This window comes from Panthera uncia (genome assembly GCF_023721935.1).
Source record: "Panthera uncia isolate 11264 chromosome D3 unlocalized genomic scaffold, Puncia_PCG_1.0 HiC_scaffold_8, whole genome shotgun sequence".
NCBI classification, from domain to species: Eukaryota; Metazoa; Chordata; class Mammalia; order Carnivora; family Felidae; genus Panthera; species Panthera uncia.
In genome coordinates, this window is record NW_026057586.1 from 7,892,238 (window position 1) to 7,918,620 (window position 26,383).

Here is a 26,383-nt window from a genome sequence, read left to right on the forward strand (position 1 = left end):
TCATTTACTGTCAAGTGGAAAACATTACACGAAATCATAAAGTGTTTTTGGAACAATTACTGCATCATAAACCCTAATAAGAAGACAGGACCTTGGCTTTCCTGCTTGCAGGAGCAAAAGTAATATGAGAATAATAAATAATTACCAGGCAGTAATAAAGTTCATCTCATAATTAAGATCCACCTCCTATGGTTTCCCAACACTGGTACTTTTTGTGACAGTTTTAGGAGTCATCCTTTTCCCTGGACCCAGAAGAGTTTGTGGTTAGTGCTGAGCTGAAGCTTTATTTGGAAAAATGGAGTAATCACCCCAGGTCCACTAGATGTCATGCTTTCCTTTCCATGCTAGAAATAGTATGTCTTCGTCTCCACAAGAGAAATAATATAATTAAATGCAAAAAGGAGCTGTATTAATTAGTTATTTAGTTCCCAGAACGGCAGCATTAGTATGTGCTTAGAAGTGACTCCTTGGTTCCTGTGTTTATTAAAAGGGCTATCTGAAATTTGTACATTGTTCAGTTCTTTGCTTATAGTAGGTATTCAGTAAATAGTAATTGCTCTCATTAATTTTGAGTCATCCTAGCTGTTTTGTAGATACCAAGTTGTATTTATCCTATGCAAGAGGATTTAAGTACTTTTGCATTTTTCTATTTTATGAGATAATAATAATGTATAATAGTAAATAAAATATATAATAATAAAAATATATTTGTATAATATATACTAGAAACTTTAATCATAACAAATCTTATAGATCGGGAAACTAGATTTTCTGAGAAAGTTTTGGAAATACATTTATTGTAATCATTATTAAAATAGAAGCACTTCCGTTAACATAAAAGTCTTTAACTTGCTTGTGTTCAGACATTACGTATTCTTTTAGAAAAAAATACCAATGAACTTTTTTTTTTTTTAAGGAATTCTCATTATAGTTCTATGTAAGATTTATTTTGTATAGTTTCTTAAAAGACAGTTATCTGTTGGAATTTTTACAGTCAACTCTTTTTTTCTTCTTTTGGATTCCAAGTAGAAGAGCTTTGGTGTTGGTGACTTTTACTCACCAAATTGGCTTTTACTCACAGAAATAGTCTCATTACCCCAATTCTGCTAATTGTCATCTTTTTCTTGCCATGCCAGAGATATTGTATGTCTTTCTTCCAACAGGAAAAGAAATCTGGAGAGTTTATTCATTTTTCTAGTATTACTTTAAACCTGAGCTGTCATACCCAGACCAACTAATACTTTCTTAAGTATAAGAATATGGTGAGGTATATCAGTTCAGTGGATTTAAATCTTGCCAATAAGTGTATCTGGTTATTCATATCATTATTCTGTGTATTTCCCAGATACGGCAAGAGATGCAGTTTGTTTATTGGTCGGTGTTTTCATTTTGTCTTTCCAAGGAAAGCACTGTCTTTTGCTTTGTGTGCTGTTGCTGGGTCATTATCCGTTCTGTGTAGTTAATGCCACGTTAGAGACCTTGATAACCATTTTAAAGTATTGAAGGTCATTCTTACTATTGCTGTTTTACAAAAGGAAAGATTAAAGCGTACAGTGAATAAGTGTCTTGTTCAAGGCTCCAGTGCTGGTAACTGATAGGGAACTATTTGAGTCCAGCAGTGTGTTTGGCTCTAGAGTTCAGTTGTTGGCCGTGATGTTACACTCCTTCAGGACAAAGCCATGTGCTAGGTGCCATGATAGATATTGTAGTCAGGGTGCAGTGAGGTTACATTAGAGGGAATGATGAAATATAAAGTGATACTGTATAAGAAGTGGCAATTGAAATGGGCTTTAAAGGATTAATCTTCTTTAGATGTATGTGCACATTTGCGGGGAGCTGAAAAGATACTCAGATATGTCTTAAGATTCGGTACCCAGTTACAGGGGTTGAAAGTGTAGTTGCGAACATGAAGCATACTGAGAAGACTGCGTGCACATATGTCGTACTGAAAGCATTAGACATTCAGAAGAGGCATGGTTTGTTTGGAGTGTGGAGCAAAGACCAAAGTTTAATTACCAAGTAGGGGTTAGCTAAGAGAGCTGAACCTGTGTTCGGATTTGAAGAGGTAAGATATCACAGCTGTAGAGATACAGTTATAGAGCTATTTCAGCTGAGTCAAATGCATGAAACATTACAGTCAACATTAGAGAAAAATGTATTGGCATTTGTGTGATGTAGTTTCAGGTTTTTTTATAGAATGAAGAGTAGACCAAGGACAGTTAAAGCAGGGATATATCCAAGAGGCTTTTAGGAAGAAAAATAGTTTTGATGTAGGAATAGTGATAGAGTGTGGGCATATGGTAACCCCAGGAAAAACCTGGGGAGACTGTAGTTTGCATGATGGTAGAGAGAAAGAGAATGATATACTTTGTTTAAATAAATTTCAAGCACCTGTGGGTCTAAGAACCCGTATATTTTAGTTAGAAAGAAAATATAAGTGAGATTCTAGTTCCTCAGGTATTAGTAATACAGGCCACTGGGCTGTAGTATAATGAAAATGAACACTTTTTTTTGGTATAAAAATTTAGTATTGATTCTTTAAACAAAACTTAGGTATTGGTTGTTAAAAAGCAAATCCCCCCACATTAGTTTTTCCTACTATGATTATTTTGTATGTGACATTAGCATGAATACAATAGCTGGTGAAAATAGAATATTCCATTATGTGTGCCTCGTGTGTACTAGTTTATAAATAATTATTCTTTTAAACATTATTAGAAAGAGCAAATAGTGTTTATTTTATATGTTTTTCTGTATTTTGTATTCACTATCATACGTCTGAAGTTATCCAAACTAAGTTACTATAGAGGTTTAGCCATTAATGTCAAGTGAAAGTGTTTAAAGAAATTGGCAAAAACATTTTGAGATAGATTTCAGCAATTTTATTAACCAGGTAACTGTAACTGAGGTAAGTAAAATAGGTTTGGGTCTTATTTTATATTTGTGCTAAAATATATTTTCTTAATTTTGGTAGGAACTGATTATTTTATATAATAAGGTTTGATGTAAGTAGAGAGTCAACTTTTGGCCTTTAGAGCTCAGAATCAACACCCTCTAGTGTGCTGTTTGCTGAAGTGCTACAAATGGTGTTAAACCATTTGAGAGCGGTAGTGTTTCCCAAGTGAAGAAGTAAGGTCTTCGGGAATTTAAGTATTTGGTGTAGGGTCACAAAGCTAATGGAGAGTGGACTAAGACAAGCTCTAGGCAACTTGTTCTCTTAAATTATATACAGTAGGGCGTAGGGACTGGGACTGTGCCCTGGGGTTAAGTCTCTGCATGTGAGTGATCTTACAGATAGACAGGAGAGAAGCTTATATCATCTTATGCTCGTTCTTTCAGGGAGATTTTTCTGAGCTTTCTTTTTCTATGTTGTACACACTCCATTTGAATCATGGATCTATGTAGTCAGAGTGATTTAAACTTCTGGTTGTAATTTGGTTCGAATTAATGATTACAAATTGTGAAGCATGCCAAAGCTTCCCCGCTCTTGAGCATAAAGAGAAAGGTATCATTTATAAAAGTGAGCACAGGAACCCTAGTGTTCCTTGGAAACGTTTCATACTTTATATTTTGCCATGTTTGAAAAATGTGAGTAGATTTGTACCCTCTCTTTTTCATCTCACAAATCCTTTCTTCCTTTGTTCTCTTTTAATTTTTTAAAAATCAAATAACTTATTTAGGCACCAATACTACATCTGATGAAAGAAGATGGAAAGTATTATAAGATCACTTGACAAATAAAACATTCAAGTGCTAAATTAGCTTTCAAAAATATTTGAAGTATCTAGTGAACTCTTTCATTTCTGAAAGGTAGAATACAAAGAAAACAGTTTTGAACATTGATGCATTTTGTTTATATGACAGAAATTGTCTTTTTTTAAATTAAAAACAAACTTTTTTTAATGTTTATTATTGAGAGACAGAGAGATGCAGAGCATGAGCAGGGGAAGGTCCGAGAGAAGGAGAGACACAAAATCTGAAGCAGGCTCCAGGCTCCGAGCTGTCAGCACAGAGCCCGACACGGGGCTCGAACTCACAAACCGTGAGATCATGACCTGAGCCAAAGTCAGACGCCCAACTGAGTGAGCGACCCAGGCGTCCCAAATTGTCTTTTTTTTTTAACCCAAATTCTACTTTGATACGGTAAATGACTTTGCTATTTTCTGCTACTTCAAAGGGACTCTTACTATTTTACAATGAGGCATGATTTAGAAAACTTCTTTAGCTCTCAAATCTGTTTCTAAACACATTGAAGAAAAGGCTATTATCTTTTTTGGTTTTTATAAGCAAAATTTGATTCCGTTTTAGGACAGTGGCTTTAAGTAACATCAATTTGTCTGCCCTAACAGGCTTTTATTGCCTCTTATATACCAGCAAGGTGATAAAGATCCAAGTATATATACTTCAATTCAAGAAAACCCAGTTTTATTTGTCTTATCAAGGGAGTGTAAATTGAAAATCTCAGGATGTGTCATGTGGGAGACGAGAAAGAGGAAAAAAATGTCTAGATTGTGATTTTGTTCTGAAGCCCTTTTAATGAAAAGAGCAAGTGACAGAAGAATTAACCAGACCTACTATTGTAAGGACAGCCCTGGGCTCCCACTGTGGGCTTTCTGGCTCCTAAGAGGTAGAGACCAAATGAGAACGTGAGTTCTCTGCTGTGGGGGAAGGAGTGGCTAAGCCTGCTCAGTTTGCTGGGAAAGTAAGCCAACCCCTCCTCCATGGAAACGGCGTGGGGAGAAAGAAGCATCTCCTCGCAGACAAGATTGGTCAGCATTTTGGAGGTTTGTCTGAGGGCTTCTTCTGACTTGAGTGTATTTGTGATGTCATAAACGTAGTCCTCAACTGAGAATCCTAATGAGAGTGTGACCTCGGGCCCTTACTTGAGGTCCTTATCTCTAAATGAGGACCTGGACTAGATCAGGCCTTTTCTACCTGTAGCACTACGGGCTCATGTGAACCTCCTCCACCTTCCAGAGGCTAAGACTTGAATTTTGCAAGATAACAAGTCAGATATTCACAAGTTACTTGCAAGATGACAAGTCAGATATTTACATATTATTACATATAACCAAATAAATGTCCATTAGAGATTATTTTCAAACAAGCAAGGATTTGAGTAGAGAACCAGAGCAATTCAGTTTAATACCTTTTTGTCTTGTTAAAATAATAATGTGCTAATATAGTAAATTCAAAAACTATAGATGTTAGTAGATAATATAAATCACCCATAATCAAATTTTAAAGCACAATATATTACTGTATAAAGAAGTCCTTGTGTTTTCTCAACCATACGGGGTAGGTTATAATATAACTATTAGGCAGATGCTTTCTAAAATCATATTTTCTGAATTTGTATGTCACTTCCTTGGACTATATTAAGGAAAATCACAACTTTTATTACTGTCTGACCTTTGGTCACAAACCGTGACTTTGCTTTCTTCTAACGAGCCCTTAGAAACCTTCTTTTCCTGCTCTGAATGCTACCTCTGGCTTTGTCAGTGGTGAGGGCTGCTTGAGTGTCCGTTGAAAGGATGTTAATTGAAAAGGTAAAGGATTCTAGCATCATTGTTCTCTTCAATTTTATTATATAAACAAAGGAGCTTGTGGTAGGTGCCATATATTATTAGCTCCTGCGTGCTTTGTGATACAATCTCAGTTATGATTGTTGTCCTCACAGACTGTAAAAGTTATTTGGATGTTTGTTGACAGGATGTTTTTTTCCACATTTCTTAGAGCCAGTTGTAGTAAATACCATTTTTAGAAAAATAAATTTTAGGTGTTTCCTATTATCTGGACCTAATATTATATAAAATGAGGTATTTAATACATGATCATTTAGGAATGATTTATTTAGACTGAAATTTGTCCGGATTTCTTTTTTGGATGACTTTACATGCTAGGCTTACATTTATTGGCCACAGCTTTCTGTTGTTATTATAATGTTACACTTGAAGTGATGAGAGATGATTAAAGTCTTAAGTTCAAAGGGGGATTTTAAAAACTGGATATAAGTTCCATCAATCATTTTCTTCAAATTTATATTCTCTTTACTAACAGAAAATAAAATATAACCTTGGTTTATTTTTGTTATTACATTTTTTATTAAAAAACAACCCTGGGGGCACCTGGGTGGCTCAGTCGGTTGAGTGTCTGACTTCAGTTCAGGTCATGATCTCACGGTTTGTGGGTTCGAGCCCCACGTCAGGCTCTGTGCTGACAGCTCAGAGCCTGGAGTCTGCTTTGGATTCTGTGTCTCCTTCTCTCTGCCCCTCCCCTGCTTGTGCTCTGTCTCTCTCTGTCTCTCAATAACAAATACAGTTAAAAATAAAGAGATAAATAACCCTGCTTTATTTTAGTATTAAAAACAAAAACCTGGGGGGGGGGGTGGTTCCTGGGTGGCTCATTTGGCTTAAGTGTCCAACTATTGATTTCAGCTCAGGTCATGATCTCGTGGTTTGTGGGTTCAAGCCCTGCATCAGGCTCTGTGCTGACATTGTGGAGTCTACTTGGGATTCTCTTTCTTTCCCTCTCTCTCTGCCCCTCCCCCACTCGTTCTCTTAAAATACATAAACTTAAAGAAAAAAACAACCTTGGTTTTTGCTTTGACTCTATCATATCATGTCTAAGGCATCCTACTTTGCATGTTAAATGCACAGTTAGTGTATGAGTACTGAGGTGTATGGTATCTGAGTTTGAGATAGGGTTGATTCATGAGATCTGTTGACATTGATTACTGACATGCTTGCTCTATGCATGCACTGACCTGCAGCTTGTCTAGGTGTGTGGAGTAAATTGATGGTAAGAAAAGGAATGATCTGACCTCTGCAGCTAAGATGTTTTTCACATAGAAGGTGCCAGATACATCAGTTTGAGCTTTTTCAGTTTTAGGAGGCCACACAGTCTGCTCATCTGTAGATCTGTAGGTGAAATTGTGTTTGCCTTCTACACAATTAGTGTTATGTTTAATGTTTTAAAAAAATACTGTATTCTGGGCACCTGGGTGGCTCAGTCAGTCGGTTGAGCATCCAACTCCTGATTTTGGCTCAGGTCATGATCTCATGGTTCATGGGTTCAAGCCCCACATCAGGCTGTGGAGCTCCAGGCTGCCAGCACAGAGCCTGCTTGGTATTCTCATTCTCTCTCTCTCTCTCTTTCTTTGCTCCTCTCCTACTTGCATACATGTGCTCATGTGCACTCTGTCTCTCTCTCTCTCTCTCTCAAAATAAATAAATAAACTTAAAAAAATAAAAAGTACTGTGTTCTGAAACACTGTGTCCACATATGACCTGAAACAGTTCTTTTGTGAAATGGGAAAAGGTAAAGAAGAATCGTTTAGTATTTCTGCTGATTTTTTCATAGGCACTGTTAAAATTTGTGTGTGTCGTTGGATACTTATAAAAAACCCCTCTTATTATGAATCAAGTAGGACAAAATATCTCAAGGACGCAATGAATTATGCAAAAGTTAAAGAAAGGAGTATGGTTTAGCCTTTTAACACTTGGATGATAAGAGGGAGTAGGCCTTATCCAGACCTTAAAATCCTAAATGGGCTTCAAATCAAAACTCTGCTCCTTTGACTTGCTGCTTTACATAAATTCCAGCAGGTCCTAAAAGAAGTTGAAAGTACCCTTCAAAAAACTTACAACTCTTAAAATATGAAATGTTTTCCAGTCGTATTAACTAGTATAGTTTTGTCATAAACCTTCTTGTTTAAGGATTTGTATGTACATATTGGTTCTGTTTTGCTTTCCATGTGGTAACATTAGTTAGTGTTAAGAATAAAATCATTTTCTTTGCTGCTCCGTAGGTGGCATCTTCATCCGGAAGCACTGAATTTCCACCATTTGGGCCCTCCACAGCGCCTCTCCCTGAAGCCTCACACGACCAGTTTGTGGCTCAAGGTACCCTTTTAGGAAGAATTCTACTTTCTTTCTTTCTTTTTTTTTTTTTTTACATTTTTTTTCAGGTTTATTTATATTTGAGGGAGAGACAGAGCACGAGTCGGGGAGGGCCAGAGAGAGAGGGAGACACAGAATCCGAAGCCGGCTCCAGGCTCCGAGCTGTCAGCACACAGCCCGACGCGGGGCTCGAACTCACAGACCGCGAGATCATGACCTGAGCCGAAGTTGGACGTTTAACCGACTGAGCCACCCAGGCACCCAGACATTCTACTTTCAAAAAGAAAAATGACAAGTTGGTCCAGATATTTTGAAAGTAAATATCTGTAAGAACAAAATTAGGGGCGCCTGGGTGCCTCAGTCGGTTAAGTGTCCGACTTCGGCTCGGGTCATGATCTTGCAGTCCGTGAGTTTGAATAAATCAGAAGTTAACAAAACAAATACTCTAATAAATGGAATTTAGTCATCAAATAAATAGTTAATTGCCCTATGGTTCCTTATTAGTTAAGCATAGATATTTCATGTTTGAATTTGGGAATTCATAAATGTTAGTTAACTTCATTTTTCTCCCCCTTTTAGGGAAAACACTTCAATTTACCCCAGTAGTCCACTTGAAAGTGGAGACAATCTGGTCATAAATATTTTCAAAGGGTATGCTTCCATTTAAAGCACACAAAACATGTTGAGTCTTTATTAGAAATGCTTGATGAATAGCCTGGGATTTATTTTTATTAATGGCAATATATAAATTCTCTTCTTTGTATTAGGGACTGCTTCCAACTCTATTATGCTTCAAACTTTGTATATTTGGGAGATTACAACTTAGCTTGTATTTATTCCGGAGAACATACAGGCCTTATTGTAGCATTAAATTCTTCACCTGGAAGGAATGTGCTGCTGCCTGAAAAGAAGGTACTTTACACCCTGAAGTATAAGCATCCACAGAGAAAAGGCTTTAGAAAACTTGAGAAATAATTGCTTAATTAAGACTTTACTCAGAGTTTTCATTATAATATCTGTTCCCTGACTTCCTAAACAACATCCCATTTTGTTTTTTAGTAATTTACGTTAACAATATAAAAGAGTGTTTAATTGTAGAAAGTACTCATTTGATCTTAAGAATAAAAGGAGCAAACCACATGGTTTAAATTGTTAAGAGCCCAGAGCATGAAATCAAATTTGAGAATAATTCAAATAATCATACACTCACCCATTTAATAAGTGTAGAGTTCACTGGTTTTTGCACAGAGCTGTGCAAGCATCACCACCGTCAATTTGAGGACATTTTCATCCCCTAAAAAGAAAACTTTCCATTGTCAATCACTCCTCATCTGTTTTCGATTTTTTTCCAGGCCTAGTGCGTCACTAACCTACTTTCCCTCCTTATGGGAAATTTCATAAAAATGGAATCATACAGGGCACCTGGGTGGCTCAGTCAGTTGAGCATCCAACTTCAGCTCAGGTCATGATCTCACCGTTTCGTTGGTTCAAGCCCCGCGTTGGGCTCTGTGCTGACAGCTCAGAGCCTGGAGCCTGTTTCAGATTCTGTGACTCCCTCTCTCTCTGCCCCTCCCCGCTCACGCTCTGTCTCTCTCTGTCTCTCAAAAAATAAATAAACTTAAAAAAAATGGAATCATACACTATGTATTTTTTTGTGACTAGCTTTTTGCAACTAGATAACATTCTCAAAGTTAACCCATATTGTATTATGTGCTGGTATGTACTCTCTATGTATTGTTAAAGATATTCCGTGGTATGGTTATACCACTTGCATTTACCTACCCATTCATCAGTTGACGAACATTTGGATTTTTCTACTTTTTGGCTCTTATGAGTAACTCTGCCGTGAGCATTCATGTACAGGTTTTGGTGTGGACATATAGTTGTGTGGGGTTTTTCTGTTTTGTTTTTTTGTCACATTATTCTTGATTTAGATTTATTTTATTTTCAAAGACTGTGTTTAGAATGTATATTCACGCACAGTTTTACTGGTTCAGCCAATCACTTAAGTATGTATATTTGACAAAAAAAACTTTTTAATCCTTTTTGTTGAATATGCCAATGAACAGTGCTGCAAAGCATTGAATATATGTTGTCAGTGAGCCATAAGACTAGAGCAATTATTTTGTTGTTGTTAGATGTCTTCCTGAATTCCATCTCTTTAAAATAATGTTAAGGTAAAATGTGATTTTCTTTTACATTTACTTATTTATCTATTTATTTATTTTAGTGTTAATATGATTTTAGTTCCCTCAGCTGGAATATGTAGCAGGATTTGCCAGTGAAGCTGGTTAGTCCTTTTATTTGTTGTTTTGCTGCTTCTTAATTAACCAGGGAATGAATGTGCCTCGAAATGATTTAGGACAGGATGAAAAGAATTTTCTGTAAATGTATATTAGGGCCACTTCAGACGTGAGTTTTCATTTTTATTTTATTTATTTATTTATTTATTTTTTAATTTTTTTTTTAATGCTTATTTATTTTTGAGACAGAGAGAGACAGAGCATGAATGGGGGTAGGGTCAGAGAGAGAGGGAGACACAGAATCAGAAACAGGCTCTAGGCTCTGAGCTGTCAGCACAGAGCCCGACATGGGGCTCGAACTCACAGACCGTGAGATCACGACCTGAGCCGAAGTCGGACGCTTAACTGACTGAGCCACCCAGGCACCCCGAGTTTTCATTTTTAAATTGAGTTTCTAAACGTTTGTAAAAAAAAAATACATATATATCTTATATTAAAAAAAAACAGTCTCTTATGATCAGTAAGCCTACATTTGATGCACAAAGGTGAAAGGAACCGTTAAAAATGTTAGTGTATTTGAGCACTATTAATATAAGTAAGTAGGATAATTTTCTCTAGATAAAGTAGAAAAGTTTTATTTAAATATATTGGATGAGTTTGAATTTCTGAACTGCCCTGCCCTCCCCTTTTATTGGTATTCTTCTATAAACTAAACTTAACCTAAAAATGCTGCAAACATGTAACACATATCTTGTGAATATTTACATTTTTCCCTTAAAACCACTGGAACGGTTTCTGTGGGATTACCTGCATCTAATTTTCCCGATTTTATTTCGTTTAAAGTATCAAATCTTTCTTGATGCTCCATTGTCCCAAAGTTCTATATTCCTAATTCCACCCCAAAGGAATTAGTTAATTACACAGGAAAATGAAACTTTACAGTGGAGAAACCTGGTAGACAGCATTTGATCAAATGGTTAACCACCAATAATGGCACAGATAGAAATCATGTTTTCCTGGTAGGATGCACCGAAGATCTAACCACGAGGAACCATCAAACATCAGACCTTCTACAAAGTAACCGGCCTGTGCTCTTTGCAGAATGTCTGAGCCCTGAAAGAGCACGTCTGAGGAGATCTTCCAGTTTAGAACCCGAAGAGACATGACAGCTAAATGCCAAGTGTGGTCCTGACTTGGATCCAAACAAGAACTCTCGAGCTGTAAAGGACATTAGTGAAACAATATGCAAACTTGGAGAAGGTCTATAGACTAGAGAATATTACTGCATCAGTGTTAATTTCCTGGTTAACTGTACTGTGATTATAAAAGACAAAAGTCTCTGTTTAGGAAATGAATTTAGGGCTGAGAGGGCAGGGCATCTGCAGCTTACAAACAGTTCATAATAAGAGAGGTATGTAGGTAGATAAAATGTGGTAAAATAGTAATATGTAGGGATCTGGGTGAAGGTATATGGGAATTCTTTGTACTCTGTACCTTCTATAAATCTGAATTTATTAAAAATAAAGTGTTCCTTTAAAAAAGAAATAAGAAGTGAGGGTTGTGAGGGAAATCTTGATGTAGGTTAACAGACATAGCTTTCTTGGTAACAATCCCTTGCTGAGTTTTCTGGGAAAGGTCCACAATCTCATATCCTCAGTTCTAAAATCCAGAATCTCTGAAAACTTAAGTGTTCTCAAAAGTTACTTGGTATAAAACTTGCCCATACCTGAATACAGTTGCTGCAAAACCTGACCAGTACTGGTTTGAGGTTGTATTTGTTCCTTTCTTCATCCAGCTTACTGTGATTGTACAAGTGTTACACTAGAGAAATAGTTACTTCATTACGTGGTAGTGCCCAAATTCTCATTGGAGGTTAGTTAATGTATGGTAGGTACATGCATCTTATTATTTTCCTGAAATCTAAAATATTTTGAATTCTGAAGCACTTCTGGCCCCTAGAGTCTTAGAAAAAGGGTCGGGGACCATCTATTTGTTCCTCAGTGTCTGAGTGCTTGAGGGCACGAGGGCACAAAACCATGCTCTGCCCATCTCGTCTTGGCTCTTACACTGTCATCCAAGACAGACAGACACACACACACACACACACACACACACACACACACACACACACAGTGGAGAAGTTGGATATCTGCCTCCTTGACCTCAGGTTTGTGATGAGCCGGGCCCTAGCGAGCTCCCCAGTCGTCTCTCTTTGGCCCTCTCAGGGGCTTTCCTCCGATGATCAGAACTTGCGAATGTTGTACATGAACACAAAGGAAACAAAACTGTGCTAATTTTTATGCTTATTCCCAGTAATCGGTCAGCATGAAACCGCGTCGGCACGGCTTCCTCGCGACGCGTCCCTTCCTGCCGCACTGCCCAGGCAGCGTGTGGTGACGCCGCCTCTCCTCGCGGCGGTGTGCAGCCTCCTGGACGGCCTCCTGGCGACTGCGCCGGGAGACACTGCACATGCTTTTCGGCAGGCCCGTCTCGTGGAGCTTCTCTGTAGGTAAGAGAGGCCGGGCAGCAGAAACGAGTTGGTGCAAGACTTCTTGCGTGCCGGGAATGTATCTCTGTCTTCTTTTTGGCTCACTAGACTGAGGGGTTTTGCTTTTGCAGAATTGTCCTGACAGTTTCAATTTAGATCTGTTAAAGTACTCGTACGGGTTTGTTACACGGACTGTTACTCCCACCGTCCTGATTTTGTTTTGTAATTCAGAGGTTCTGAACCTTATTTGTCTTGCACCATACTCAAGAACTGTGGTGCAGTCCCTTGGTCATTCTAAATGGAAGTGAAGGGCTTTGGGGATTCACCTCTGTAGGGCTATGTCAGAATAGGGGCCATGGGTTGAAAATCGTTGTTTAAGTTCATTTGGAGTTTTTCATTATTGGGGATTAAACTTTTTATTACATAACACTCTGATAAAATTTAGAAGATCATGATTTCGTTCTTTCATTTAGCTAACGTGAATGAGCTTCTGGCTGGACCTTTGCATTATCGTGTTGGTTATATGTATAGTGAGAAAGGCTGTAGATACTGAATCAGTCCCACTTAGGGTCTTCTCACAGGGCATTCCCTCCCTAGTGTTGCAGTCTGGGGGAAGTTACTATTAATCTCATTAATAACATCTGGTTATTGGGGTTAGCGTGAGGATCAAGTGATGACGTCTAGGATACTCTTTTTTTTTCCCCCTCTCTCTTTTTTTTTTAATACGAAATTTATTGTCAAGTTGGTTTCCATACAACACCCAGTGCTCATCTCAATAGGTGCCCTCCTCAATGCCCATCACCCACCCTCCCCTCCCTCCCACCCCCCATCAACCCTCAGTTTGTTCTCAGTTTTTAGGAGTCTCTTATGCTTTGGCTCTCTCCCACTCTAACCTCTTTTTCCTTCCCCTCCCCCATGGTCTTCTGTTAAGTTTCTCAGGATCCACGTAAGAGTGAAAACATATGGTATCTGTCTTTCTCTGTGACTTATTTCACTTAGCATAACACTCTCCAGTTCCATCCACGTTGCTACAAAGGGCCATATTTCATTCTTTCTCATTGCCACGTAGTACTCTATTGTATATATAAACCACGATTTCTTTATCCATTCATCAGTCGATGGACATTTAGGCTCTTTCCATAATTTGGCTATTGTTGAGAGTGCTGCTATAAACATTGGGGTACAAGTACCCCTATGCATCAGCACTCCTGTTAGGATACTCTCTTTATAGTAACTGTTCCTTTGCTTTCTTCCCATCTGGATTATTATAGCCAGTGGATTATTATTACCTCCTGTTGACCCCGTAGTCATTTGCATTGCTCTTCTTGAGAACTTTCACTGTCTGAGATATCGTCCTCCTCTTTGCCAAATTGCAGTACTTTCTCTTTCATTTTGGGGTATTAAGAAAACTCCAAAAAGAAAGAAGTATCCTTGTTTCACTTCACTTGCCATTACTCGTTTACCACTCAGATAATCCGTGAGGTGTGAGTTTGTTCACAGTTACTCATCATCTTTCCACTGTGATAACCTGCTAGACTTGGAAAAGGAACCTGCCTGTTGATTGACTTTCTTCTTGGATGTTTTTCTGCCTCAAGAATGATCAAAATGGAACTTTCGGAATACTCTTGCTTCTCAAGAAGAGTCTGTTGTGAAATTGAGGCCACAGAGTTATTAAAGAATCTTTTATGGCAAAGGCTTAATCATATTCTATACCTTTTCTTTATTCAGGACTTAGAAACTTTTTCCTGTTTTTTTTTTTTTTTTTTTTTTTTTTTTTTGCATTATTTTGTTTTTTACTTTGTAAATCAAAACTTATTTCCTAGCAAGTATTTTTCCTGTTTTAAACAGGAAACTAACCACCAAGTTTTTTCTCTTGTTTGCTTCCCTTTTAGAAGGGCTTCTTTGTATTTTATTCTGCTTTTCATTAGATTTTTTTTGTCTTCAGAATTCTGTTTCCCATGTTTATTAGATAGGATCTTCTCCTGTGTTCTAAAATAATTATGGGATACCTTTTTATATACATTTATTGTCTTTATGAAAATCTGTTCTCTTTGTTTTTACTTTTCTTTTTATTTGAGTAGACACACAATGTTACTTTCATTTCAGGTATACGTCTTAATTACTTAACAAGTTTATGCATTATGCTGTGTTCAGCACGGGCATAGCTACCATCTGTCCTGTTCCATCGCTGTCACAGTATCATTCCCCGTGTTCCCTATGCTGTGCCTCTTATTCCCGTAACTTTCTCGTTCCATGGCTGCAGGCCTGTGCCTCCCTGTCCCTGTCACCCATTTTGCCTCACCCCCCACCCACCTTCCCTCTGACAGCCATTGTTTTCTGTAAAGATCCTTTCTCTTGAATTCTGTTCAAGGTTACATTCAAACTTCAAATACTGATTTACTAATTTTTAGTAAGCAGTGCACTACTCCTCTTTTCTGCTCTTTGCAGCATCGCAGATGCCACCCTCCTAGAGAGCTGTGTCCAGGAGCTCAAGGCGCCACTGCCTTTGTCCCCTCCCGCTGAGCACACGCAGGCTCAGGTAAGTGTCTCACGTCTCCTTCTCGCCTCATGTCTGTTTGTGCGTTTGTTTTAAGTGCCAGAAACATAAATTCTGCTAAGGATATACTAACCGTAGGAGAAGGATGAAGATCTTTGAGGATAGACATGGTGTAATGAGGTTATTTGAAATAGGTTACTTAACATTTTAATCTGAAACATCTTTGGATGGCAGAAAAGGGAAGTGAGGTTTAAAGATCTATATTCTCTTCCTAATTCCATTATTAACCAGCTGTAGATGTTTATTCACAGATCTGGATATCTTTGAGCACCATACTAAAAAAAGAAGACATTATATAGGCCACCTTCCCATTCTGTGATTTTAGGCCATGTCTATCATTTGCACCTAAACTGAAGTTGTTAAAATAGATAGTGACTAAATTCCATGTATTTTCAAAACCCAACCTAATAAAAATAAATTTATTTTTGTTTTTTTACAGATATTTACTATTTTTAAGTTCTTGATTGTAGCTAGAGTCTGTATGTAAAGTATGCTTAAGAACTCCTTGTGTAGTTGTTGCTAGTAGAAATGTTACCCTAACTCAGAGTTTAAGAAGGGCTACAAGATTTGCTTTGCGGTGCTGTCTTTGGGGTTTCTGACCACGGCAGGCCCCCCCTCTTATAAGGCTGGGTAACACATCATCTTCAAAATACTTGTCCCAATGCAGTCTGAGCCTTTGCATAAGGCTCCCTCCTCCAGTTCACTGTCCAGCTGACAAATCTTTATTGAGGGTCTACCACGTACCAGGGTCTTGCCTGTGCGAATAAAATAAAGATTCTTCCTCTCAAGTTGGGAGAGCAGATCATGAGCAAATCCGTATACACATCTGAGAAGAACAGCTAACAAAGGCGCCAGGAAATGCTTTCAGAGCTGGGAGGGTAGGGCTTTTCCACTTAGGGTGGTCAGGGAGGGCCTTTCAGACAGTGACATGTAACCTGGGGTAAGTGAGGACACTGCCAGATCCCTGAGATCGGGGTTGGTTTGTTCTATCCAGCAAATAGCAAGGAGGCCAGAGTGGCCAGAGCGAATCTGTAGGGGGTCATGAGGCCAGAGGCTGCAGTGAGCTCCATGAAGGCAGGGCTATGACTGTTCTTAGGCATCAGTTGTGTACCCAGTGCTGAGCACAGTGTCTGTTCCATGGAAGGTGCTCGTTCGGTACTTGTGTAGGCCAAATGCTTCTTAGCTGTTTGTCCTCACACAAAATTCCTCATTCGTTCCAGAAAAGTTCTGGAACCTCTTCTCTGCCAGATTGTGTTCTAGGTGCCAGTGACAGATGTGTGAACAAAGAAAACACACACGCCTGCCCATATGAATTCTGTCCTTGGTGCAGAAGACAGTAAGCAGTAAATAAAATGTGAACTATTTTATCAGCTGGTGACAAGTGGTATGGGGCAGGGGTGGTGCCTGGGTGGCTCAGCCGGTTGAGCGTCTGACTCTTGATTTCAGCTCAGGTCATGATTCCAGAGTCGTGGGATTGAGCCCTGCGTCTGGCTCTGCTCTGAGTGTGGAGCCTGCTTGGGATTCATATTCTCTCTCTCTGCCTCTCTGTCTCTCTGTCTCTGTGTCTCTCTCCCCCTCCCTCCCTCCCCTCTACCCCTTGCTTGCTTGCATGTTCTCTCTCTCGACCATTCTCTCTCTCTCTCTAAAACAGAAGAAAACAACCCCCCCCCCCCCCCCACACACACACAAATGGTATGGGAAAAATGAGTGTGAGGAAAAGGTGTGCGGCAGGGGAGAGGGTGCTGTGTTTGGTAGGGTGGTCAGAAGACGCCTCGCAAGGGTGAGATCTGAGCTGAGAGCCGAGGCGCTGAGGAAGCGGGCCGAGTGTGTGGGCTTGTAAGAGGCTTCAGTGATTCCGTGGTTCCCTCTCTGATGTTTCTCGTTTGCTCTCACTTTCCATGGCTTATCTGTTTATGGTAACACCTCATACATTAGATGTCAGACTTATTATAACTGCAATCAATAGCGTTCAGTACAAAGGCATCAAAAAAGACTCCATAACAATAAGGAAATTAAATGTCACAAACTTGCATTTTACATGATAGGAGATGTGTTGAAGAATGTTTTGTCATCTTTCTTTCTTTATGCAATCGTAGGCTTTATGACTTTGGAATGCCCCTTCCTACTTCTTCCAGAATATTGATTCCACAGTTTAGCTACTTAAAAACTATAAAGGCTCTCTTTCTTTAAAAGGAGTTTGAAATTTGGCTTTGAAATACTGCCTTGTTTGGTATTATCATACTTGACAGTGTTAATGTGATCATTAATGGTATGTTTATAATATGAGAAAATCATGCTGTCTGCTATATATTCATTTTAGATCTTTAAAAATTACGATTAATATTTTGTTAGTTTTTTATGTAACTTATGGTACAAAGAAAGTGACTTACAATGCATAGAAGACAGAAATATCACTGAGCTAGGCTTTTCATATGATATGTTTTGTTTTACTTTATCTCTTTTTTCAAATAGGTGTCCTCTCTCCTAGAATACCTGTCGTCTTTGTCCAGGCTTCTGCAGTCATGTTTACTGGTAGATCCTGACCTTGTGATTCAGGAAGAGCTTCTGAAACCTCTTATCACAAACATCATCGGGGTCCTCACCATATGCATCAAAGATGTGTTAGGTAAGCTTTCTTTTTTTCACGTTTAGTATGAAAGTAAAGCATATTGAGGGAAAAAAAGAATCTTACTCTGCACCAGGTACTCACTTCAAGGTTGAATTTTATGTTGTGTTTTGCCGATATTTTGGAAGGCTTTTTTTTTTTTATAACATGTTTTATAGTTTGGGTGTTTTAAGTGGTTCCAGGAGGCCATTTGAGGCAAGTATGTAGTATAATGAAGGACTGTACCCTGTGCTGTCAGTTTAAATGAGGGCAAAGTTCTTAATGTAATGTTAGCAAGTACAGTGAGTTTTAGATATTCATTATTCTTACAAGCTATGGATATAGCCACATGACCTACTTATAACTTATCTGCAATAACAACTATAAGTAAGTGTTGCATATAATAAAAATTTTGGTAAGGTCCTAAATTATTGAAAAATATACTCTGATGAAAAGTTGAATATAGTACTTAATAGAAGAGAAAATTAAAACAGTATAGGACTTTATCAGAAATAAAATATGGTAATTATTTAAAAGATTTTATAATGAAGTAATTGATAATTTGACTATTGCCAAATGGCTCTTTGCCTATTAATTCATTCTTATTTAGGTTTTTGAATTTTATGGATTTGTTTGGTTTTAGGTAAGTGAAATGTTTTATGATGCCAGCAAATCTAGTCCTCAGTGTCCAATTAGTGTTCAAATATCCAGGTGTAAGAGGAATAATAATTCCTTACTTGGAAATTTTACAAGTGGCAGTGGTATCCTAACTAAGCAAATCAGGGTAGACTGTGCATTCCCTATGAGGGCAATATCACCCTCCAAGAAGTGAAAGGGTGGGGGAAAAAAATCTTAATTACGATGGTCTGTGGCCCTTCAGAGCTCAGTTAGTTCAACCCAATAAAGTCATATTTTTTAGTATTTAATTTCTCTTGTTGGGTGTTCTTGGGTATGACTTGGGAAGCATTGGTGTTTAGCTCGTGGAAGATAAACAGGAAATATGCAATATCAGTGCTAAAAACTATAGTGCATGGATGGTTGTGACTAGAGGACTTTTGATTCAGCACTTGATCCCAAAGTCATGTGGTAAGAGGTGGCAAAGTCATGTGGCAAGATGTCCCAAAGTCATGTCGTGTCTTGGTTGTCATTGGCTGACTGGTGGATGTTTTTTTAATTGATTCTCTTGCTTTTGTGTCTGACTTGGGCTTTGAGAATTAAATAAAAATAGTATATGTTTTATTATTTTGTAAGTTATTTGGCCCATCATTAATTCTGTAAAGTGCTGAAAATAAAAAACGTCAGTGATGTCTGAATGTATATCTCATAGCTGGTTGAATTAGAAGTCATTTTCTCGTATCAAGCAAAGGCATAAGTTCAGTAAAAATACTTTTAAGAAATTAATTTTTTCTGGAAAAATAATACTTTTGAATGATTTCATAAAATATTGATTATACTTCTAGTATGTATTGTATGTGACTTACTAATTTTCATGTATAACTGGAAATATTTTAATTTATATGAGCAAGTAAATTATATTGAAAGTTACTTAGCAAGAGAAGTTATAAAGTGATTGCTTTTTAATTTTTTTCTTGTTTTTAGATAAAAATAAGAATTCTTCTTAATTTTTAATTTTAACTCTCAGCTTAAATGTTTTATTTGGCCATCTTGAGTAAAATCAGTAAGCCTTATACTTAATTTTTTTTTTTTATGTATAAAGTAAAGATATACTGAAAGTACATAAGCAGACGTATAGAATCTGTGGAATTAAGATTTCATGGGGATGATAAGGAGAAAAGATAGTCTAAAAAGACTCCTTATAGAGGTGAGAATGACGGAAGATTGAGACACATACCAAGGACTGCTATAGTCCAAACTCCCTGGAATATACCATTTCCAGAAGAACCTTGAGATCGACGTTCTCAGTTTGCTTGGTAGTGGAGTTTGACAAAAGCTGGCAGATATTGCCAGTGGCGTGGTCCGAGAAGACAATCCTAAGCTTGCTACTGCTCTCTAGCCTCCGTTTGCCACGTAGAGAGGGGAAAAGCTGTCCTTAGGATAGAAGGTGAATCGCTCCATTCTCAGCCATAGGCAAAGCTGCAGAATCCCCTTCTGTGTTGTTTTTTTTGAAGGGCAGTACTCTTGGTTCTTCAAAGACATTCTCCTTGCTTTTCTGCCATGACTTTGGCACATTGTGCTTTCTTCCTCCACCCTGCACAAAGGGGAGAAAGACAACAGGAGAAACTTGACTTATAAAAGTAGCACAGACAATGCCATGCTTTTACAATATGCACAATATGTGGTTCTGAATTTAAGGCGTACTATTCAGTTTGTCATACCTTCTGATTTGTTGTTGAATAGACGTTAATGAGAGGAAGATGTGTGAGTGTGTATTTATTTGTCTTTATGTAGGGGATAGATGAGAGAAAACTTTAGGAAACAATGAAAAACTAATGGAAATAAATGTTGGGTCATGCGGAATTACATTTATCTTCATATGACACGTGCATGACTCTTACTTGAAGTATGAAGTATCTGGTGAGCTTTGTATTTTCTATTCTTTGTGTTAATAGCTTGAAATGTTTTCATTAATATTATAGATGTAGAGTTGGTATCGGCTTTTTATCACACATGGACGCATTTATTTAACCTTCTGGCCGTACTCCTGAGGAAAGCCGCTCTTGCCTCTCTCCCGGCTATGACCGTGGTTCTGGCCAAGCACTGGGCAGCAGTGATCGGTAAGAAGATGCACTCACGAGGCTGGGGATCTTTCTGCTACTAAAAATTAACATAATTATTGTTTACAGTTTCTATATGTGTATTCTCTAAAATTAAGTAATTATAAAAAATTAATTATATTTGAAAGAGAAACCAGGTATTTACTTTGAGAAATCTGCTGTGTTCTTGAGGCACCTCCAAAATGCATTTTTGAAAAGTTGAAACCCAGTTGAAAAAACTATAAAAACAAGGTAAGAAAAGCCTGTGGTGTTATTAAGAGACGTGTGATATGACATGATTGTAAAACAATGAGACAGGTTCTCATGTGTTGGTGTAGAAACCAGTCTCTTTCCTGACATATATACACTGTAAGTGGGTAAATCTACACCTAAATACTGTATATATGATAACATGGAAACTTATAATAAATATAGTGCCTTGTCTGAAGATGGAAGGATTTTCTTAGAGTACAGAAATGCTAAGAGTGTAGTTATAGGTAATTATTTTTATAAGATGTTTTTCATATAATTGTTGCCTACTAGTATAAACAAATTATTTATTTATTTATTTTAAAATGTTTATTTACTGTTTTTGAGAGAGAGCACAGCAGGGGAGGGGCAGAGAGTGGGGGGCAGAGGATCTGAAGCAGGCTCTGTGCTGACACTGGAGAGCCCGATGTGGGGCTTGAACTCATGAACTGCGAGATCACGACCTGAACCAAAGTCTGATGCTCAACCAACTAAATCACCCAGGTGCCCCAAACAAATTAGTTTTTAATGTTTATTTATTTATTTTGACAGAGAGAGAAAGAGCAGGGGAGGAACAGAGAGAACCTCAAGTAGGCTTCATGCTGTCAGTGCAGAGCCCAATATAGGGTTCAGTCTCACAAACTGAGTTCATGACCAGAGCAGAAATCTAAAGTTGGATGCTTAACCAACTGAGCCACCCAGATGCTCCGACAAATTATTCTTTTAAATAACTACTAATTTTTGATGTAGTCTCTTAAATTTTAGCATAGCAAGAAGACCTTTTTTTTTTAACATAAATGCTTATAAATAATATTTATGTTACTTTTTAAAAATAACTAGTTTAAATGTATTCAAAATTGAGTTCTATTTTAAGTTTCCATGTTATCACCAATTTTTTTTTTTTCATATTTTACTTTCTCATTTGGTCATTCTATAAATTTAGATGGATGATACATTTTGTGACCAGAGTGGTAGTTTTGAAGTAATATTTATAGGGAAATACATGTTCAATAAGAAACAGAATTGTTAGTTGTTTGGACATAGGAGTTCTGAGTTTACCCTAATAGGAATAGCGTCCATTTAGAAATTATTGTTTTGTTAAGAGAGATTAAAACTGAAAGAGATTGTGTAATTGAGATTTTCCTACAGCCGTAGTGGGGAAATTAGTTTACCACCTGATTCACTCATAATACAAAGCAAGGTCCTACTCATGTAGCATACCTACACCAAGTGGTCAGATCTGGCCCGCCGCTCGCTCTGATAAAGATTTTATTGGAACACAGTCATACTTATTGCCTGTGGCTGCTTATATACTTACATGTTGCCTGTGGCTGCTTTCCTGCTACAGTGGTAGTGTTGAAGAGCTGTGACAAAGGCATATGACCTGTAAAGCATAAAATACTCATTTCCTCTCCAGCCCTTCGCCTTCAGCCCTGCTTTTGAACACTGTTCACCTGACACGGTTTTCCTGGTGATAAAATAAGGACATATTAAATTAAAAATCTATCTACAAAACACATGCATGGTAATATGGTGCTAATCAGAAATACCTACTGCTAAACAGCTAGGTTTGATAGTAGTAATGTTTATGGAAACTTAACTAATAAAAATGATCATTGCTAGTCCTTGTCATGGTGTTTTTCTTTGTTTTTAGTTTCCATCCCATGTGCTCATAAATATTTAAAACATCTCATGATGACTTTGTAACTTATGTTATCTATAACAGTCTTTTCTCAAACTCAAACAATATTTAGACATCATTTAAATGAACATAATTCTCATAAAGTGACACACTAAAATATTTTTCTTATGTTACTTAAGAGAATAAGAATTTCTTTAAGCCTGAATCTAGGTAGAAATTCTTACAGTTATAACTCTTATAAAGGTATAAATTCCAAATAATAGAAAAGTAAAACGTAACAAAATTATAAACCCGTGATACTCAGATTAATAAAATTAATACAACACATCAGATGTTCCTTTGATTAAATCAGTGCTCACAGGAGGAAATTAATGACTGATTCAGCGTAGATTCTTTTGAGTTGGCTTGCCTATTCTTTCTAATCTGTGTTATGTTTGCAAATTTGTTCATAACCACTCTTGTTCTCTATTTTTTTTTAAGTTTATTTTTAACAGAGAGGGAGGGAGAGAGAGAGAGAGAGAGAGAGAGAGAGCAAGTGTGAGCTAGGGAGGGGCAGAGAGAGAGAGGGAGACACAAAATCCGAAGCAGGCTCCAGGCTCTGAGCTGTCAGCACAGAGCCTGACACGGGGCTTGAACTCACGAACCGTGAGATCATGACCTGGGCCGAAGTCGGACGCTTAACCGACTGAGCCCCCAAGGCACCCCTCTTGTTCTGTATTGTGAACTGCCATGAAACCTTTGTTTCTACATCATGTCAACACTGCATACTCTTGTTTTAAGTACTATTTAGCATCACCTTGTTTGAAAACAGAAACATAACTACACAGTGATCTAGATAATTCAGAGTACAGTTACATTAATTTTTTTAGGGTAGCCCTGAAATAAAAATTAAAATGTTAAAAATTCTAGAAACTTTGTGGATCTCAGTAGACCCCAAAGGGATCAATATTCATATATATGTGATCCTCTTATTTTGGGACTTAGCAAATACTGTGTATATGTCCATTCATGCACGTGCGCACACACACACACACACACACACACCTTCATACAAAAAACAACCCATATAAAAAGAATGAAATGAAAATTAAATAGATCCCTTGATTGTGTTGTCTTAATATTGACTATTTATTTTTAAACAAACACTAGAGTTATTCTCATGATCCTTATAACTACTGATAACTTTACTTCATTAGAAATAAAAAGGCTATAAACTTAATTACTCAGATCTATCTGATTCACTTCTTTAATTTTGAAGTTGTTTTCAAACATTTGCATCTCTCTTTTAGATATGTTGTGCACTTGTGTGGGTTTGTCTATAACCTGCCCCACCCTGTGTACTGCCAGCCTGCAGTTCCTTTCTGTCCTCTTGACTGAAGAAGCAAAGAGGTGTCTCCAGGATAAGGATAAAACAAATTTATGCCACAGTCCATCAATCGCTTCACTCCTTGACAAAACTCAGGAAAATCAGAAATCTCTAGAACGACTCAATGAAGTAATTCTTCAGGTATGTGATTTCTTGGTCTTTCAAAACTTTTAGTGTTTCAGTAAATTGACTTTCAGTCTTTGTCTTGTACAAATCTTTTTCAATCATTTGAATTAAAAAGTGATTAATGTTCATTTTGACCATTTAAATAAAGGTATATGAAGTTAAATTAATAATCTCCTCTGTGTTCCTGGCCCTCTGATGTTGGTGGCTAGGTTCTTTAATGAATATGATATACGAATTCAAAATGAAATAGTAGAAATCTAAATCCAGCAGTTCACCAAAATAGTGTGCCATGCCATGACCAATATTATTATTACATTTATATATCATTTATATTTATAATAAATATTGTTTATTTATTCATTATAATAAGTAATATATAAATGATAAATAATAAATATTTATTATAAATAAAATTTATAATTATAATTTATAATATTATATTTCAGGAATGCAGGTATAATTCGTAATGTTTTGCCATTTTAAAGACATGTCTATGTCTCTGAAAATATGTCCACCTAAATGACATTTGATTTATATAAGTGAATTACATATATTTAGGGTAGTTTGTATATAGAGGTAGGTTGACTTAATTGGCACATTTGTGAGAAAATGCCCCCTTTCTAAACCATGCTGCCTTTGTTATAAACTTACTTTCTGCAGTCCTAAAACACGAACCAAGAGTTTCGTTCATTGGAAAACACTGTAAAATCAGTAAAGTATGATTTTATAAATAGATTAACAAAAAAACTTTGAAGTGTTTCCTAAGTTGCATAGTTGTTTTTACAAATAGGAAATTGCTAGATTTTTCAGTATTAAGAATCCCTCTTTTTAATAGTCATATGGTTTTATGATTTTCAACTTCTTGCTGAAAGGTAGAAAAGAAGTAGACTTTTGCCTTGAAGGATTTGCTTTCATTTCCCAGTCAGCCTGCCACATTTTATAAAGACAGAAGATTGCTCTAGTCTGCCGATTTGTTGCCGTCCCTTTGCTTCTTAGAATTAGGGGGTTTTGCCCCTTTTCTGCCTGTGGGAGTTATGGATGTACAGATCTTGCTGGAATGGCCACTTTTGGGTTTTGGGCAGCAGCCTCCATTATGTGGGAGCACTGGAGACAAGGCTGAAGAGGCAAGGACGGCTCCGGTCCAGCTCGAACCTGCCCCAAGCTTAGCAGAACCTGCCCCAAGCTATTGGCAGACTCATGTCTCCGTCTCCTTTGCCCAAGGGACTACAGTTACGTTCAGAGCACAGATAAGGAGCCTGATAAAGGTCCCACAACATTTTCTCCCATCTCCAGCAGCTCCTTGGGAAGCTGAGATTCTAGGGGGAAGAGAGCCCCACAGCATTGCTCGAAGTCACTTACTCTTAGGAGGCCCCAGCTTCTCTGTAGCTACTGCCTCCTTGCTCCACTCAGCTCAGAACCCAAGCTGGATGGCTGTGTGCCGGTTATCTCATTCCCCATCAAAGCAACTGGCTTTATCTGATTTTGCATTTGAAAGCCTATCGTAAGAGGAAACTCAAATTCACACTTTTTCAGTGGTCACCCAGCCCCACTTCAAAAGCACTATTAATCTCCTAACTTTGGCTTTGGTGGGGCACCTTTCTCCTAGGCTCTTATGGACACACTTTCCCCTCAAGGAATGTAAGGATCTGTGGAGCCCTGCATCCTTTTCTTTCCCCCAGTGAGGGCAGTGCACCTCCCCCGCCCCCTGCCCAGGCCCGGAATGCCCTGTCTCTCTGGGAGTCTTGAAGGCAGCCATGACCATGGGTCCTGCAGCCAATCCTGGACCAGGTGAAATTGAAAGACCTCCAGCTAGGCCAAACCAAATGTATTTTACTTGCCAGCTGTTTTTCTTGCTTGTTGCTGGTGCTGTTTCAAGAAATCATGATTAGGCTTGTGATAAATAGGGGTCCATGTTGGTTGATGAACCAGATTAAAATAAATGTATGTAGTAAAAATTCTGTGCCACAGGAATTTTCTAAATTTACCTTGCCCTTATTTTTCCTTAATATTTTGTAATACTGTTCATTGTAAAAGTTATCATTTATAATCTTTTGCTGTTACCTTCTTGGCCAAAGAAAATGAGGTACCCTAGAGCCACAGGGCATCTCAATGATTTTCCTAACGACTAGCCAATTTTCCTCTCCATTTCTTCCAAATTACAAAAGACACAAACTATTCTATGTGGATATGGATACTTTAACCAATTATAATAACTGTTTTTCCTAATAAATCATACTCTTCTTGTTCATATAAACAGTAGAATATGAATACATGACATTTGTTAGAAGGACACAAGCAAGTTCAAGACAAAGAAAGTAAAGAAAGGAAGTGCCTGACGTGAGATGGGACATTTATTAATGAGCTTTATTAAACTACAAACACTATATTTTCTTTGCTCTGCCCTATATAAAGATATGTGAATTAAAATGTTATTAAAATGTGAGTTATGAAACAGCAACACATAATGATAAATTACATGTTTTTTTTTTTTT

At 37.6% G+C, this 26,383-nt stretch overlaps 1 protein-coding gene across 5 annotated transcripts in view; it reads left to right on the forward strand.

Moving 5' to 3' along the window:
• Positions 1 to 26,383, forward strand: part of RTTN (rotatin) — a 162,721-nt gene that overhangs the window by 107,103 nt on the left and 29,235 nt on the right. For all 5 annotated transcript variants that reach the window (XM_049619629.1, XM_049619628.1, XM_049619631.1 and 2 more), the window contains 6 exons: positions 7,811 to 7,904; positions 12,458 to 12,653; positions 15,081 to 15,171; positions 17,662 to 17,815; positions 20,392 to 20,529; positions 23,689 to 23,906. In XM_049619629.1, coding sequence (XP_049475586.1) covers positions 7,811 to 7,904; positions 12,458 to 12,653; positions 15,081 to 15,171; positions 17,662 to 17,815; positions 20,392 to 20,529; positions 23,689 to 23,906 — 891 coding nt within the window. The remainder of the gene's footprint in view (positions 1 to 7,810; positions 7,905 to 12,457; positions 12,654 to 15,080; positions 15,172 to 17,661; positions 17,816 to 20,391; positions 20,530 to 23,688; positions 23,907 to 26,383) is intronic.